We start from the raw sequence: 15805 nt of genomic DNA, 5'->3' as shown, positions 1-15805 counted from the left end.
AACTATTCCCTTACCTGGGAAGATCGCCGTGATGAATTCATCAGGCGTGACGCAGCAGAGAGCTGCTCTGGAGCTGCCTTGGCTCTCCTGGCATCTCCAGGCGTGGGCTCAGGGAGGAGAGCGAAGGGCAGTACCTAAGAACCAGTAAAGACGAATGCAGAAGCACTGGCAGTCGGTTTGACTCAGCTCACTACGTGGGCTGACATATGTAAATTGCCATATACATTTGTAAATGTTTTGGTATGCCTGAGCAAGCCAATATCTGGAATTAATTTTGTTCTTTTGGGAGGCTAGACAGGGAGCCTGTAGGAGAATAAATCCAAATGGACCACATGTATGAATCTTGGTGGGATTTGTTCAATTGGATGAGCCCTGTGTATGGACATTTGCCTGTGCATTTGCCCTGTGCATTTGCAGTTTGAATTGCCTTGATTTGGTTTCCCTTACCTCACTTGTAAAGTGATTCTGACCAAATTGAACTAAGATCACTCCAGACTTGAAGCAGACTTGTATGCTGGTATTAAACATATTTTAAGTTATACACTCCTCATGGTTGTGCAATGCAGAATCCCTGCTCTGCAGTCTGTTTTTAGGGCTTCTTTTTCTCTCTGTGCTTCTGTACTTTTTAATGTCAGCACTCTGTTACTTACTGTGCTATTTTGTGAGATATGATGCCCTAAGGGAAGGTAGGGGTCACTTCTCCATCACTAATGTCTAGCCACTTTTTGGAGCAGAATGCAGTCTCACCACTTTATACATCAGGAGATGAAAAATAACTGTATTAGTTGAAATTGCAAGGAGGATGGCAGAGGGCAGAATGCAGTTACCTTAGCTGCATCACAGCCATGGTGTGGACCAGCTCCTGCAAAAAAAATGCAGCGGGATCTTTAATGCCAACGAGCGGTCCAACACCAGCACAAGCTATTCCTTGGCTGTAGCCTGACTGCAGATTGGTCTGAGATCACATGCCACCAAACTCTGTCACATCTCTGCTGGCAAGATGCACTTTCCTGTTGGTGTTTGATGACAGTCCATGGCAGGATTATAAAGAGCTGTTGCACCTAAAGGCAAAGAAATGTTACAGGTCCTAGATTGCTGCAAATCACATTTAGGCTTATGAGGACCATCTCATCCAAAGGCTTCAACTGGATTAGTTATTTTTAAACCCCACAGAAGGAGTGTTAAAAATGTGCTTTTTCATGCAAGCAGTCTTAAAAAAAAAAATATCCATGCTTTATGTTCTGAGGTGCTTTCTCATAATTTCCCCATCCCCTTGCTGCCTACACCCCGACGCTGTATGAAAATGGCTTTGGAGACAACACAAAGTACTGTTTCTGCAGCTTGCTTTTTGTAAATCTCAGGATTTTGCTTTTCTCCTTGCTGCAACTCCAGTAAGCATTTAAGATTTTGATATCTGATCATTGCTGGGATGGTGACGGAGGGATGCGAGAGAGAATTACAGCTACTGTACGTGCCTGTTACATCCCTGCAGAGCCACTGGCTGGTACTTATTGATAGATTATAAGTAGCTGACAGTGGAGAGCCAAATGGATGTCCTCTGTTTTTAAGGTAAAATCTTGAAGGGATAACTCTTGCTATTATATGAACTGACTGGGGTTTTTATACATGCAGGACAAATCTTATCAGCTATTACAGCTTTTAGAAAGCGTTGCTGTTGTATTTGTTAATGGGTCTGGCTGAAATCCAGCGCTTAGGGCTTTGGCCCCATGCTGGGGGCTGCTGACACCTCGCTCACAGGCAGGTGCTGTGGTCAGCCAAGATCCCCTTCCCAGCTCTTATGGGATGCTGAGTTGCACCTATAGCCAACCCGGCTCAGCACAGCATGCTGCCACTGCCACCTCCCAAGGGGATTTTGTAAACCAAGGTCATCAGGGCAGCAAGAGGAGGAAACCCATAAGCACTTGCATCCCCTTACTCCCTTCCTAACCTGAATGCAGACTATTTAAAGCAGATGAGGTGGCTCTGACACACTGCAGTGAACCCAATCCCCAGATCCTGGTAAGGAAAAAACCTCCCAAAACACACAGAGGCTTTGACTGAGCCTGGGAAGGAAAGAAGCTTCTGCTCCCCATGTTTTTCATCCTCTAGTTTGTTCCATGTCTCCATTTCTGTCCTCAAACCAAGCTGCTGGGTCCCAGCTAAGCAGCCAACGAGGTCTCCCTTCGCCGGGGCAATGACACACCGGTGACCAGGTCTCTGCCCCCGCACCGGCTCTCCCCGGTATACAGAGAGGAAGGGCTGGCTCTGTCCCCAGGCCCTGCCCCAGCCAGGGCACCTCTGCTGCTGCCTGGCTGGCGCAAGGGACGGGCTCTGGGGGGACGAGCAGACAGATTACCTCTGCCCCCCTCGGCTGAAGCTGCTGGCCCTGCTTCAGAGGGCTTTTCTTACCCCTTATCGCAGCAGCTGAAATTCCAGCTAGATAAAACCCAGCCACAGACTTACTCAAAACATTTATTAGTGTTTAAGGAAAATAATAGTGTGAAAGGTACAGAGCTTTGTCTAAAGCCATATGCGTTTTCTTTTTTTACAAGCTTATTTGGCTGCAAATTCTACATGAGATAAAACTAGTATGTTTTTCTCCCAGAGATTTGGAAATAAGGACAGTTTGTCTTTTTTTTTTTTTTTTTTTTTTTCCTCCTTTTTTTCCCCTTTTAGTTCAGCACTTTAAGTTAGGACAGCATTTTCCAGGGTTTACTTGCTATCTTTTTCCAGTAGGCATTTTGCTTCTCCTGGTATTTTCATTCCAGAACAAGGCTCATTCCAGATGCAAAGCGTAAAGGAAACATTCATACCTTGGCTTTTAAGCTAAACCTCCTTCATGAACAGCAAGTTCATAAGGAATGTTAATTAAAGCATCATACAGTATCTAAATGGACATTTTTTTCTTTTTTATAAAGAATTAAGGCTATGTAGATGTCACAATAAAATAATCTCAGGTAAAACGCACCCTATTTGTTAGATATGAAAGAAAGTTTAACAATAAATAAATGATTTATGCTGTCAATAACATTATGGAACTGTATAAAACTATATTTATGCAGCTTTAAACATAAAAAAAAACCATACTAGTGGCATGAATATATACAACACAGGTCATAATGTACGTTTAAATTATCATAGCCAGCAGTGTTCTTTTTTTAAATGGAGACACTATAATAAATAGAAATGTTAAATATTTACAATAATAGCATGTGGAATCAGTAGATGAACACATAAAATCTTCACACACAGAGGAAAAAAATGTTATGCCTTATACAAAAATCCCTCCCACCCACAGCTTGCCCCCCTCCCCCCATTTTCATTGACTAAACAAGGGGAATATACAATCTTCCCCACAGAACAAATGAATACAAATAAAACTGTATGCATGCTGAGGTGATATGTTGACTGAGACATTCAAGGATGTAGATCTATATGTTTGGTTCCCATTGATGAATCAGACCTCTAATGAGAGAGGGATCGTATTTTAGTTCAATGCAAGAACATTACATTGTTAGCAAGTTGTTGTTTCTGTTTTGCGTTTGTTTTCTTTTTTTTGCTTGGATTGTCTTTTTGGTTTGAGCTTGTTCTTTATGGTGGCTGTATGCCACCAAGGGGGAGAGGACGCTCACAGGAAACCCATGGAGGCACGCTAGAAACCTTCTTATGGTACCACCAGCACCCACTTAGTTTTTGGAGCAGAGGAGTTGGCCATCAGAGGCAGGCCTGAACCAACCTTGGCAAGCTCCTCCATGGGACAGCCTGGGTGCCCCATCCATGGCAGAGCTGTACTACAACCCAACGGGGCAGCTGGCGCTCTCACTGCCAGGAGCTCCACTCCTCAGGTCAGCATGGTCTTTGCTGCTACAGTACCTGGCCCGATCCCACCTCTTCCCAGTTAAGTTGAATGAAAATTTTGTCACAGAACTTAGCTAAAATCAGGCAGGATCAAGGTCATGTCTTTAAACAAAGACCTGGTGATCACAGACACACACCTTTTCAACTGAATGGTCCTCTCTTGCTTCCTACGTGGCTTCTATTAAAAGCAATGCCTATAACTTCTGCGGGTGGATACATGCATTAAATCCTGAATATAGCTATTAGGAGCTGTGTTCACTTAGCAGTAACTAAAATCTGAGTTGGAAATGGTAGCCAAATTCCAACACCCTCTACTGTTTATACAGCTCCTTCCCACCATGCGACAAGACGTACGTTAGTTCACTGGGTACGTTCTGTCTCTACTGAACTGCCTTCCTGCCCCCACAGCTTTCCTCCCAAACTTTCTAAATGAGAAGGCTCAAATCCCTGGTGCGATTCCCACTTTCTAAGAAAAGTCGCTTTTTCTCTAGAGGAAGCTGAAGAGCTCACCCTTCTGTCCCCGTGGATGCTGTAACCTCCATTTCCAGTACAATATCTGGGGATATAGGATTGCAGATCTGCAACCTGAGAATTACAATTGCATAGGGGGTAGGAGAGATGTGTCCAAATACCTCATTCACACTTAAAACTGCTTAGAGACAATAAGCTCTTGACACTCTTCATCTTTAGTAACTCATTCTGCAGAGATTGGTGGTCATTATCTGCATGACAATTATAAAAAACCAAGTCAACCCCCTCTCCTTATCTTTGGCATTTGGATAAACCACAGCTGATAGGCAGGTTAGAGTGGGGCTCCACATCCCAGCAAACCTCACCATGCTACTGCTAAGGAGAGACAGACTTCTGATGGGCCTTCAACACACCCCTACAAAAGAACTAAGTATATGGGGTCCTTCGATGTCTGAGCTTACGCCCATCCTTTTAAGCTTGGGCTGTCCATAAGGGTTGAGGACCTGTATCACTGAGTGGGCAGGTGTAAGCAGAGAATATGCACAGGGTTTTTAGAGGTCCACGAGCATACTCTTGGGGTCCTCCATACTGTGCACATCTTAACAGTCACATTGCCTTGTCTGGAAGCTGACTACTCGCCTTCGATATGCTGAAGTGACTGGATTAGCAAGTGTCAAGTTATGCAGTGGTTAAAAAACAAACAGGGGGCACTTAAACTAGGCAGCATCACCCAGATGGGAACAATGGCTCAGAAGTTAGTTAAGAGAAAGCAGTGGAGCTCCAGACCGCACGGTTCCTGTGCAAGAGACGGGGTAGCTATTTCATTTGAGAGCGTCACATAGAGAGCCTTGAGCTCTTGCATTCTCAGCCACAGACAGAAACCAAATCCCCCTGGAATTCAGCCATCTGCTGTAAGGCTGCGCCCTAAACCTTCAGAGGTGCTAAGCCACAAGCGGCCACATGCAATCTGGCAAAGCCCTCTTGGAACCTTCTCCCCAGCCAAGGGGAGCAAGGAAAAAAAAAAAAAAAAAACACAAAAACCCAAAACAAAAACAAACCCCTAAAACAATGAACAACCCCCAAACAAGATCCTAAATTTCAGCTGATGTCCATTTCATAAAAAAGGGGAAAAGAACTTAGTCGGAGACATTTTGCCACGTTTGGTGGCTGCTCAAGTGTCGAGTTTGCTGGATCGATAACCCATTGCCACTGCTCTCCCTTTGCTAATATATACACTGTTGCTGAGGTCCATATATATCTTGCAATGCCCTGTGCTTGACCTCTGAATGGGAAATGCTTTGGAATGTCCATAGATGGGAAGATGGGACTCAACGGAGGAGGTTTCCAGTGGAAGGGGAGGATGGGGGGAATGGGGAGTTGGTGCCTTTTTTCACCTCCGGATGTCAGAGAAGTCGGACAGTTCGTCTGCCCGGTCCATGATCCCCTGTGCCCCTTTGGGACCGTGGCCCCCAGCTTTCACGCGGGCATGGGCGTTCAAGTGGCCCTTAGTACCTCTCTCTCCCTTAGATGCTCGTGAGCTCTCCCTGTGGTCAGAGTCGGAGTGGGCCAGCATGTCCCCACGGCCAGCAGCAGCTTTGCTGGCTTCACCCGGCTTCTTCTCGGGACCCAGGATGGCGTCACCATGCACAGCCGAGGTGCAGAAGCTCAGGATGGAGCAGAGACTTCCCCAGTTCTGTTCACACTGGGCCTGGACGCTTCTTGTTATTGCCTTTTTCACCTCCTCGCCACAGGTGAGCAGGATATTCACTAGGTCAACATATGGCCTAGAGGTAAAGGAAACAGTGAGAGGAGAGTCAAAAAATATATAAGGGTTATCTATCAGTAAACAAGTGTAATGGCCTCTCTGCCTTACCCTCCTTGTGCACAGCACAGTTCAGTAGCATCAGCCCCCTGCTACCCACGGACTCGGCGGCTTTGTAGAGCAATTCTGCACCACATGTTTATTATGCAATATATTATATTCTAATCGGCCATATCGCTGTAAGAAATGCACATGATGGCATCCTGTCAAAAGAAGCTTCACTCAAGTGCTGCATCTGCCTTGATTGCTCCCCCACCAGCGATGCTCTGGGAGAACTGTAATGTCCACAGGAGGAATATATGATGTCTACATGCTTGGCAAATGGGGCTGTCAAATGGAAGAACTGCTATCTCACACCTTCTGCTTCTATCTCTTTCCATGCCCTTTCATCTTTATTAGTCAGGATACATGACAAAGGAAACCTGCTCACATCCAGAGCCATCAGCTTCATCAAAAAGCTTGCTATCTCCAGGTGAATGGCTGGTACAGAGCATACACCAATCACTAGCCTGCAAGAGGGAGGCATTTCCTCACCTCTGCAAAGAGCAACAGATGCTAAACTAGAGGTTCTCTGGCTTTTCTCATCATCTTTAGCTTTCCCTGAAGCACCAGGTGTTGGTCTACACCACAAGCGAGATCTTATCTGGACTTGGGATCTGACTGCACAGAGCTCAGACACATGAAAATCCACTTTGGTGGCACTGTTTCTTCCCACACCAAGTTTTTTTTCTTCATTTCTTACAGAGTTGAGTACAGCTTTCAGTGTATACCTTTTCCCAGCCAAACAAGGACTCCAAACGAGCCACTGCCAAATACCATTTCTGCTTCCCACCCGTCCCTCTGTGCCCCCACAGCACAACGCAGCCTGAGTGCCGGCACTTCGGCTTCCTCAGCCACGGGTCACTGAGCGCAGCGATTTTAAAATAGTTGCGGTCACAAGTTTTGTGGGTCAATATGGATGTTGTCTATTGACACAACCGCTCAGCTGCTAGCAGGCCCAGAAGGACGTGCTTAAAAGTCTTCCACGGTAGGAACCATCCACAGTGCAAGTGGAGAACTGCCTGGGGTCAGCAGTTGTGGTTGTATGGGGCAGGGGAGGTGCACCTTCTGGGCACACCGTCCACCAGCTCTGCTGGCTGTGGACAAGTCTAAGTCTCTTCCCATGAACGAAGTCAGAAGAGACAAGGAAAACCAGCAGATTATGATCAGTGTCTGACACTACCCTGATTTTACTTTGCCCAACTGCTTAAACTCATTTTGAATGACTAATCTTGGAGAGCCACCTATTCCTCTATCTCAGAATATTTCCCATGTTTGGATTGTTTCTGCTGTTTAAAAAAAAAGTTACTTGGAATGCAGCAGCGACCGATCTGCCAGGGCCTGTCACCACTTCCACCATAGCAAATCAGCCTGACCCCCACCCCACCGCAGCTGACTCAGTACGAGAATTCACCACCCCGATCACGTTCCTCAACGCTCATCGGGAGAAAACAGAATAAAATAGTCAGAGAACAAGTCTGAGAGCTGACACTTGCTGCTCTGCTCTTACTTTTTGTTTTAAATGTAAAATAGAAGATGACAGAACTGAGCACATCGCATACAAAGTGATCCAGCAGGAGGAAAAAAAAAAAAAGAAAAAAGAAAAAAAGAAATCAGTTGTTGAAATTGGGCATAACCTTTACAAAAATCTTTGGAAGAAAAAGGTTGCTGGTATGACTAAAAGTGGCTCAGCTGCCAAATATTTCAGGTATTCAGAGTCTGCCAGAGCCCTGCGGATTAATACTGGCCCATTTCTCCTTCACTGTTTTACTTTCTGCATTTCAGCTGGCCTGACCATAGTACCTGAACTGAGCACAAGGCTGCAAGTCAGCAGACGTGATTTTATTTCCAGCTTTGCCACACTTGCCTATTGATCTTGAACAAGTTCCTTAGTTCAAAAGCTTCAGAAATGGCCTCTAAATTTAGGGGAGGGGAGGAGGATGGCTGGCTTCTATTTGAGGAGTCCCGCATAGGAAAGCTAAGCTCCGACTCTATGAGATGCTGAAAGTGAAGTGTAGGAAGCTCTAAATGAGATCGTGCAAATTATAGGTGTTCAGCTGAATGAGCTGTCTCTTCTCAAACCGAGAACCCCCCAGTTAAGCTCCCCAGAAATAAGCAGCTGCCTTTGAGCATTCCTGCTTTAGCCTGTTTGTAAAACAAGGATAACTGACTTCTCTTTGGACAGGCCTTTGACTTTCATAGCTCTTCTCATCTCCAAATGATGGGGGGGTTAACTGGTACCAAGTACCCAATTTATAGCCTATGAACACAGCCTGAGCAGTGCCCAGAGAGGTGCTGCTGTCCAGGACGGAGCCGCTTCCCCTCTCCCTCAGGCAGTGGGATGCTGCCCTTCGCGCTGGGCACAGCCAGCGGCCCTGGCAAGGCCAAGACCTGCCACCAGCCATGCCTTTGATCCCAGCCTCAGGAATGTCTACGGAAAGGGCCTTGCTTTCAGGTCACCATGTTCAGCTTGTGCAAACCACAGCAAACGATTCTGCATTTGAGAGTAAACTGGCATCAAAGCGCCTCTCTGCAACTGCAGCTGAAGTATTAGGAGGGTGGTTTTCAACAGAAAGTAAGGGAATTGGGGCACAGCTCCTTTGGAGACCAATGAAAATGCAAGGCTAAAAGTCCAGAAGAAATTATTCTGGAAAAAAAAAGTATCTGTCATGATCGCTGGGATTTGGGATTTCTGTGCTAATATCCGCTAGGGATAAGAAGGCATACAGGCGTGGTAGGGAGATGCTCCAAGGTAAGACTGCTGCCAGGCTGTGGCTCAGCCTTCTTGTTTGGGAGCGAGATGTTCACCTGCAAGAAAAACAGGCTCCGATTTTTGCATCTGTGCACAAAGAGTTGGTACAAACAGCTTGTGCCTGGTTTGTTGCTGTCATGTAGCAGCTTTGATCAATTCCAAATGGGATTCGTGCCTGCCATTCCTCGGAGGGCAGCTGTGTTCCCAGTCAGAGGGATAAACTCCTCAAAATCCGACTTGTGCCTTCACTGTGTACACCTCCATGTTTTATTAAAAAGCATCTGAGATTAGGAAGGAATAAGATGAATGGGAGATTACCTGGGGGACTGCAGCTCTTTCAGGGACAATTAACTACAAGACATTTGAAAGTATGTATTTAAAGAAGAAATTATCATCTTACTGACAACTTTGCATAGACCTTCTTCCCCATTCTCCTCTAGCTGTCATCTTTAACAAGATACTGGGGTCAGGAATGGTGCCTTTGAGCTCAGAAAGCACAGGGGCATTGTAAGATGCCTCTGGAAACAGCAGACACTGACACTGTATTTGCTAAAGGACAAAGAGACAGCCAGATCCACCCTCAACCCATTTCATTCCCTTCCACAGTCAGACCTAGCCCTTCATAAACAAACTAGTCTTCGAGGGCCTCTGCAAAGAAAGCACTACCTTGGTCTGGTACATGGGAAAACAAGACGTGCTTAAGGCCAGAAGGAGGTGAAACAGCTCTCGGGCAGATGCACAGCCCATTGGCACCATCGTGCTCCTGGAAGGAGCTCCCACGCCTCTGACTGCACTAGCACGGAGGCACTTACTCATGCTGCAGCAGGTCTTTGAAGTGAATCATCTCCACAATGACCTGGACGTTCTCCTTGGCAGCAGAGCAGAGGTCATGCTTCAGGTAGCACTCCCGCTGTAACTGGAACACCATCTCTTTAATGGCAGGGCACTTACGGCTGATGCAGCTGAATTTATGCCTCAAGGCATGAGCCTTACACTTCAGAGCGTCTTTAATGAAGGATTTTCCCTGAGAAGAAAAGAAATGGAGTAGGTCTGTATTTTTGTCCATTAAGCACAGCAGCTGATTTATGCCCAGCTAGCTGCTCCTCTGTAGGACAATGTCAAGGGTTATTAGATTGCTAAGGGTACCACTTAATTGCTTTTCCCCCCTCTTCTCTTTGTTTCTCTGCCCTTAAAGATCATGCCAAGTCACCTGGCCTTGCTGTTCCAGTGGAGCTGAATACACAGGGCTTCCTCACTGGTATTTTGAGGTTTCCTCTACCCCAGCAGCTGAATGCCCAACAAGGGAAAGGGCAAAAGTAAGCACCTTGAAATAATTCAAGGCTTGAGTTACTGGCTTTGTTCGCTTCTGGGGTGTCAGCACAGCAGGTTCACATAAAGGAGAGGGCATCCTGCCATGGCTGAGGTCCCCAGGACCACATGCAGATACCCATTCAGTTACTGCAAATTATTTTTTTTTTAATTTTAAAATTAGTTTGCAAACTCATAGACATGTATGTACCGTCCATATGCACCTGCCCCATTCCCCATCTGTCAGTATTTTCTCTACTACCACTTCCTCAGAGAGGGACTCAAATCAGCACTAGTAATAATCCTACAGTGTCTTGATGTCTGTTTGCTGCACTAAATTCTAAGCGAGATTAAAAAAAATCAAATCAAGAAACTAAAAAAAGTAAGTTGCAGGAAAGCTGCTTTAGCAGTATCTCTTTAACCACTGTTTGTGATTCCTTCATTCAGTTGCTTAGTGGGCATCAAACCGATCCCTTCCTTTTCTCTCTTTGCTGTCTGATACTATAGCTGCCATACACAGCGCATGTGTCGCAGTCTGACAGCTCTGCTCAGACTCCCTTTGCTTTGCTGAGCAATAGGTGTGTGGAAGCCTCCTGCACTGCCTCCATCTCTCCATTAGCTTCAGATTATTTTACACAAGTGCTTCATGAAGACCAAATTCCTGTTAACCTTTATCCAAAGAGTACACTGGCACAGCTCCACTTACATTAACTAAGATTCACCCAGACCTGCAAGCAGATTTTGTCCCCAGATTGTTTCAAGCCAGAAATGTTTCTTGCTGGTCAAAGAACTGCTTCAGTCATCATCCCCTTCTATTCCCTACACCAAAGGCACTTAGTTGGCCTTCCCTTCAGTACCAAACACGCACAGCACATTAGGCAAATGAGGATAAAAAAGAAAATTCTTATGCAAACCAAATGTGACATCAATTCTCAGGTTTCAGAGAGAGGGAAGGAGAGCAGAAAGCAGAGAGCAGAAAATGGTCAATGCTAGTCTTGTCATTTAATGCTGCCTGAAATAACTGTAGATAATATAGAGATGAGCCATGAAAAGCCATGTCATAGCAGTGGCTAAAGTCACCTCTATATTAAATAAAGCTCCAGGGGTTTAATACTTCTGCACTGCAATGGAGACAGCCTGTATGTGAAATGGGCTGTATTTGATTAGCAGTATCTGGGGATCCTGCAGAGCAGACATCAATGGCTACGCTCAGCCTTTGTAGGCAGGTCTCCCTCCCCTCCCAAAAGGGCTTACTTCTTTAGTCAACTTTGTTCGCTGACAGAATATTGTGCAAAAATAAACGAGCGTTTTCTGGAAGCCACTTGGAAATTAAGTTGAAGGTTTTCAGATACCCACAGAAGAAACAATTCCCGTTTTAATGGCTAGCCAGACCCTTTGTACGTCCTCAAGAATTTGAGCGTAAAACTCCAGTATTTCAAAAGTGTTTCCCACTGGGTGGTCCCACCATCCCTCATGGAACAGGCTGAATCCTGACGACAGCTCTACTTCATACCATGCTTTTAACAGCGCCACGAGGCTGGTGCTTTTAGTCAAGTTATACTGTAAACTGCATGGTCAAGCCAAATGCCGCTGGCCCGCCGTAATGTTCTCTTCCCTCCACACTAAAATGGGAGAGTAGGTTTACAAGACATAATAACAGGATGTCTCAATGATGCATAAATGGTCTGGGGAGAAAATGAAGGAGACAAACTTAATACCACATACCATGTAAGTAATGTATTTTAATGTCAGTGCTTGATCCAAAGACTTACTTGAATACAGCAGCTTTAGGTTGCCTGTACTGGTTGTGTGCAAGTCTTGAGAACCGACTTTAATACCTGCACATTGGGAATTATTTTGATACGACTAAATAAACTGGGTGCCCAAGCTGCATTTCAGAAGCAGCTTTGAACAAACCTGGTGTAGAAGCTTAAGCTGCTTAGTGTTTCTGAAAACCACGTTCAGCTACATTAGTGTTCTGGTTTAGTTATCGTGGGTACAGGAAGAAGAAGTGATCACAGGGAACTGTAGCTAGAGACAGCCTGTCCCCTGGGACAGGTTGCACACTGCTGCTCTGTTACTGTTCTTGGGTCTTGATTCTGGGCCCTTCAACAGAAAAATTCTTATTGAAGCTGGTCATGTGCAAAAGTAGATTTGCTCTGTAACAGTAACTTTTTTCCAAAGATGTGTTAAAGAACTAAAACACATGCCACGTGTATATTGGAAGCAAGCAGATACGCAGGACATTTCACTGTGTTACCTGGGCATCAAATTTTCCAGCGTTGTGCAGGAATGTCATGCAGATCTCGTGTAAGCCTCGGATCTCGCAAGAATTGTTTTCAAAGCATTCAAACACTCCACATCCCACATCGCCAGCATTAACCAGGCAGTGCTGGATTTCAGCTAAAATGAGCATTGATTACAGTTAATTTGAAGAACTGTTCATAGAAGCTGGTGGTGGGTAGGGTGGGGAGGGAAAGAGTCATTTTGCTAACATCATCAGTTCAAAAGAAAAAACACATGTGACAACAGTTATTGTACCCACAGCATGCCCACTTTTTGCAGAAATTAGGCCAAAACTTGGGTGTATTATGTTATGAAAGTGATATCCAAGAAGTAAATGCCAAATCCACTATGCTTACGTCAAGCTATTTCATTTGAGAACTGTCTAATGCTTTTGCGTTCCTCGGGAGCAAAGGACAGGCATGATTTTTGCTGTCTGACTTGCACAAAGTCCCCCATCAAATTCAAGTACCAAAACGAAAAGCCCAGGACGCAGCCAGCTAAAATTTCTCATTTCAGGTACTTCGAGCTAGTTTCTGGTGATTTAGCACCATGTTTTTTACAGACCACCGGGCTTCCCCTGTCATGATGTCTACGAAGTTAATGGCAAAACTCCCACTCATAAATAAAGTCCTCTCCACTGAGTATTGCTAAACTGCAACTATGTCTTCACCTATGAAGAAATCAATTGAAAAAAAATATATATTTATATATGCAGTACATAAAACAGATCTACTGGAGCGAGCTGTTACATACATGTTTATTCTGCCCTTTCAGATGTTATGTAATACTGTAAAAAAAAAAAATGCTGTCTAATACTCACAAAAAAAACCCCAAAAATCTAATTCTTAACAAGACAGCTTCTGGTCCTTTAAAAAAAAATGGATGTAGTAGTACTGCCAGAGGGAAGGTGGTTGCTGAAAAAGCCTGGGGATAAAGTTAAACAGGGGCAGCTTTTAGGCCAGCACTGAGGATGCTAAGAATTCCTGTACTCTGTGCCCTAGTGGTACCTTTAATTAAAGCTCGCCCTTGGGAGCCAGCCTAATCCCCCTCCGAACCGCAGCACGTTTCAGACATCCCCAGCCTCCCCCTTTGCCATGCGGTCCATTTGCAAGTCTTTACAGCAACTTTCGGTCTAATTTCAACCCGCTGCAAGGCACAGAGAGGAGCCGCGGATGTAAATGCGGAGTCTGACGGAGTTCACATGAACCCCCCTCAGTTCAAAACCAAATCCCTGCCGCTGCCTTCCCCCCCCGCCCCGAAGTGCATCTGGGGGTGGGACACGGGAGCCCCGGGGTCGGCTCCTGGGATTGTCTCAGCCACACGCGAAAAGCTGCGCAAACACACACGCACGGGGGGGGGAATGGAGCTCTTTGTGGAGCGCTGCAGAGCGCGGAGCTGGGCTTTTTTGGGGCTGGGAGCTCAGCTGTAGTGCTTGTGTTGGCATCCGGATGCAAACCCTTTGCCGGATCACATGTCCTGGCTCCAGCGTGCTGAGAACTGCACAGTGCCGTGATTCACATGTGGCAGTCCCTAATGGGCATTCGTGCATTCCTGCTCGTGTGTGTTTAAACACGTCTCGCAGCACTGAGAGTGTTAAAAAAAAAGGGGGGGGGGGAGAAGGGGGAGGGGGGGGAAGGAAGCGTCTGGATCCCGCGCTCTCTCTTTGCACGGCTGGGAAGCGATCCAGCAAAGTGCACGCCTCAGCTCTCTCTTTCTAGGCAGATAATACCCGGGGGAGAGAGCGCAGGGGGCGGGAGAGGAGGAGAGAAACCCCCGGTCCGTTGCATCATTGCACGACTCCCTAGGGAGGAGGCAAAGCACCAGTCATTTCCAGCCGCTTCCCCTTCCCTCCCGTACCCCCCCACCCCGACCCGGTTTCAAACGCTGCGCCGAGAAACTTTCTCCTCCCCAGCTCCAGCCCAGCATCCCCGCGGCAGGCAGCATCCCCCGGGCCGGGCCGGGCCGGGCCGGGCCCCGCTCCGCTGGGCTCCCGCCGCCCCCGGCCCCGCTCCCCGCCGGCGCGGGGCCGCTCGGTACCGACTTCGTGCCCGGCGCGGCTGCAGAGGCGCTTCGCCCGGAGTGCTGCCGCGGCTGTTGCAAGGGCAACACGTGCTTGGCAAAGCCGGGCTTTAAAGGTAATTAGGAGCGAGCTCCTATTTCCTCTGATGATTTATGCCTGACAGTCGGACACCGAAATAAAACGCCTGTCATAACTCGACGCGGCTATTTCCCCAGCGCTCCAGAAGCGGCGAGGGGGACGCACACCACCTTCGCACCCCCGCCTCCGCCGCCCCGCCGTACCTGTGTTCTGCAGGGACAGGCGCCCCTTCTGCTGCGGGGTCCTGTCCTGCGGCCCCTCCGGCGGGTGGGTGGCCTCAGTGCCCGCCGCCGCCCGGGCGCTGGCGAGCAGCAGGGCCAGGGCCAGCAGCTTGCCGCGGAGCTCCGCGCACATGGTCGCGCCTTCCCCCCGCCGCCGCCGCCGCCGCCTTCTCCCCCGCGGGGTGCCGCACCCGGGCCCAGCGCGCTCCTCGCCGCGGCCCCGCGAACCGCATGTGCCCGGCGCGGCGGCGAGCGCGGAGTGGCGGCGGCGGCGCCGGAGGGTGCCTCAAATATCCCCGCCGAGCCCCGGTGTCACTCGCATGAGGGAGCCGAGCAGGTGTCGCTCCGCGCCGCGGCCAATGGCAGCCGCCGCCCCGCTCCGACCGCCCGCCGGGGGCCGGCCCTGCCCCGCCGGCAGGTTGCAGCCTCCCGCCTCCCCCGGCCCCCCCCCCCGCCCCGCGGGGGATGGGCGTGCGGGGGGCAGCGGGCAGGGACTGCACCCCCGGCGGCGGCGAGGGGGGTGCGAAGGTGCCTGCCCCGGCGGTATGGGCGGGGGGAAGAAAGGTGAAAAAGCGGGATTTTGACAAGCGCGCTGCTTTGGAGGGAGCGAGGCGGGCAGCGCCCGGCGGCTGGCCCCCCGCAGCCGCGGGGCCGGGAAGGCAACTTCGGGCCGCTCCAGACGCCGCCGCTGCCCTTGGGCGGGGGAGCAGCGGGGGCAGCGGGGGTGCCCGTGCCCGGAGCCGGCTGCCCGCGCCGGCCGTCCTGCGGCACTGACGCCTCATTGCAAGTCTTGATGAAAAAGAAAAAAAAAAAAAGAAATCCCTCTCCGAAGCAGCTATTGCACTGACTTTCTTGGAAATCCGCCACTCCCTCCCCCCTTTCTTTTCCCTGGGATTTTGTACCCTGCGAGTTCCGAAGGAATCTGGGGCCAAATCCATCACCTGGGGGGG

The 15805-nt window shown here is 48.3% G+C and overlaps 1 protein-coding gene across 1 annotated transcript; it reads right to left on the bottom strand.

Annotated features, from left to right (window-relative positions):
- Positions 1 to 3317: 3317 nt before the first annotated feature.
- Positions 3318 to 15188, bottom strand: STC2 (stanniocalcin 2). The gene is made up of 4 exons (XM_075509728.1): positions 14838 to 15188; positions 12511 to 12653; positions 9755 to 9966; positions 3318 to 6113 (listed from the first exon to the last, which is right to left on the bottom strand). The coding sequence occupies exons 1-4, from the start codon at positions 14986 to 14988 to the stop codon at positions 5720 to 5722; spliced, it is 900 nt and encodes a 299-aa protein (XP_075365843.1). The 5' UTR covers positions 14989 to 15188; the 3' UTR covers positions 3318 to 5719.
- Positions 15189 to 15805: the final 617 nt, after the last annotated feature.

This window comes from Mycteria americana, chromosome 8, assembly GCF_035582795.1.
Source record: "Mycteria americana isolate JAX WOST 10 ecotype Jacksonville Zoo and Gardens chromosome 8, USCA_MyAme_1.0, whole genome shotgun sequence".
Classification (NCBI taxonomy): Eukaryota; Metazoa; Chordata; class Aves; order Ciconiiformes; family Ciconiidae; genus Mycteria; species Mycteria americana.
The sequence above is the reverse complement of the archived record's forward strand: the minus strand, read 5'-3'. Positions and strand labels throughout refer to the sequence as shown.

Bases quoted from the DNA above. Each gene is read 5' to 3' on its own strand.
- STC2 (XM_075509728.1), bottom strand. From the start codon at position 14,988: ATGTGCGCGGAGCTCCGCGGCAAGCTGCTGGCCCTGGCCCTGCTGCTC. The intron at 12,654-14,837 runs GTACGGCGGGGC...TGCTCATTTTAG, and splicing joins CCTGTCCCTGCAGAACACAG to CTGAAATCCAGCACTGCCTG. The intron at 6,114-9,754 runs GTAAGTGCCTCC...CTTTACCTCTAG, and splicing joins AAAGACCTGCTGCAGCATGA to GCCATATGTTGACCTAGTGA.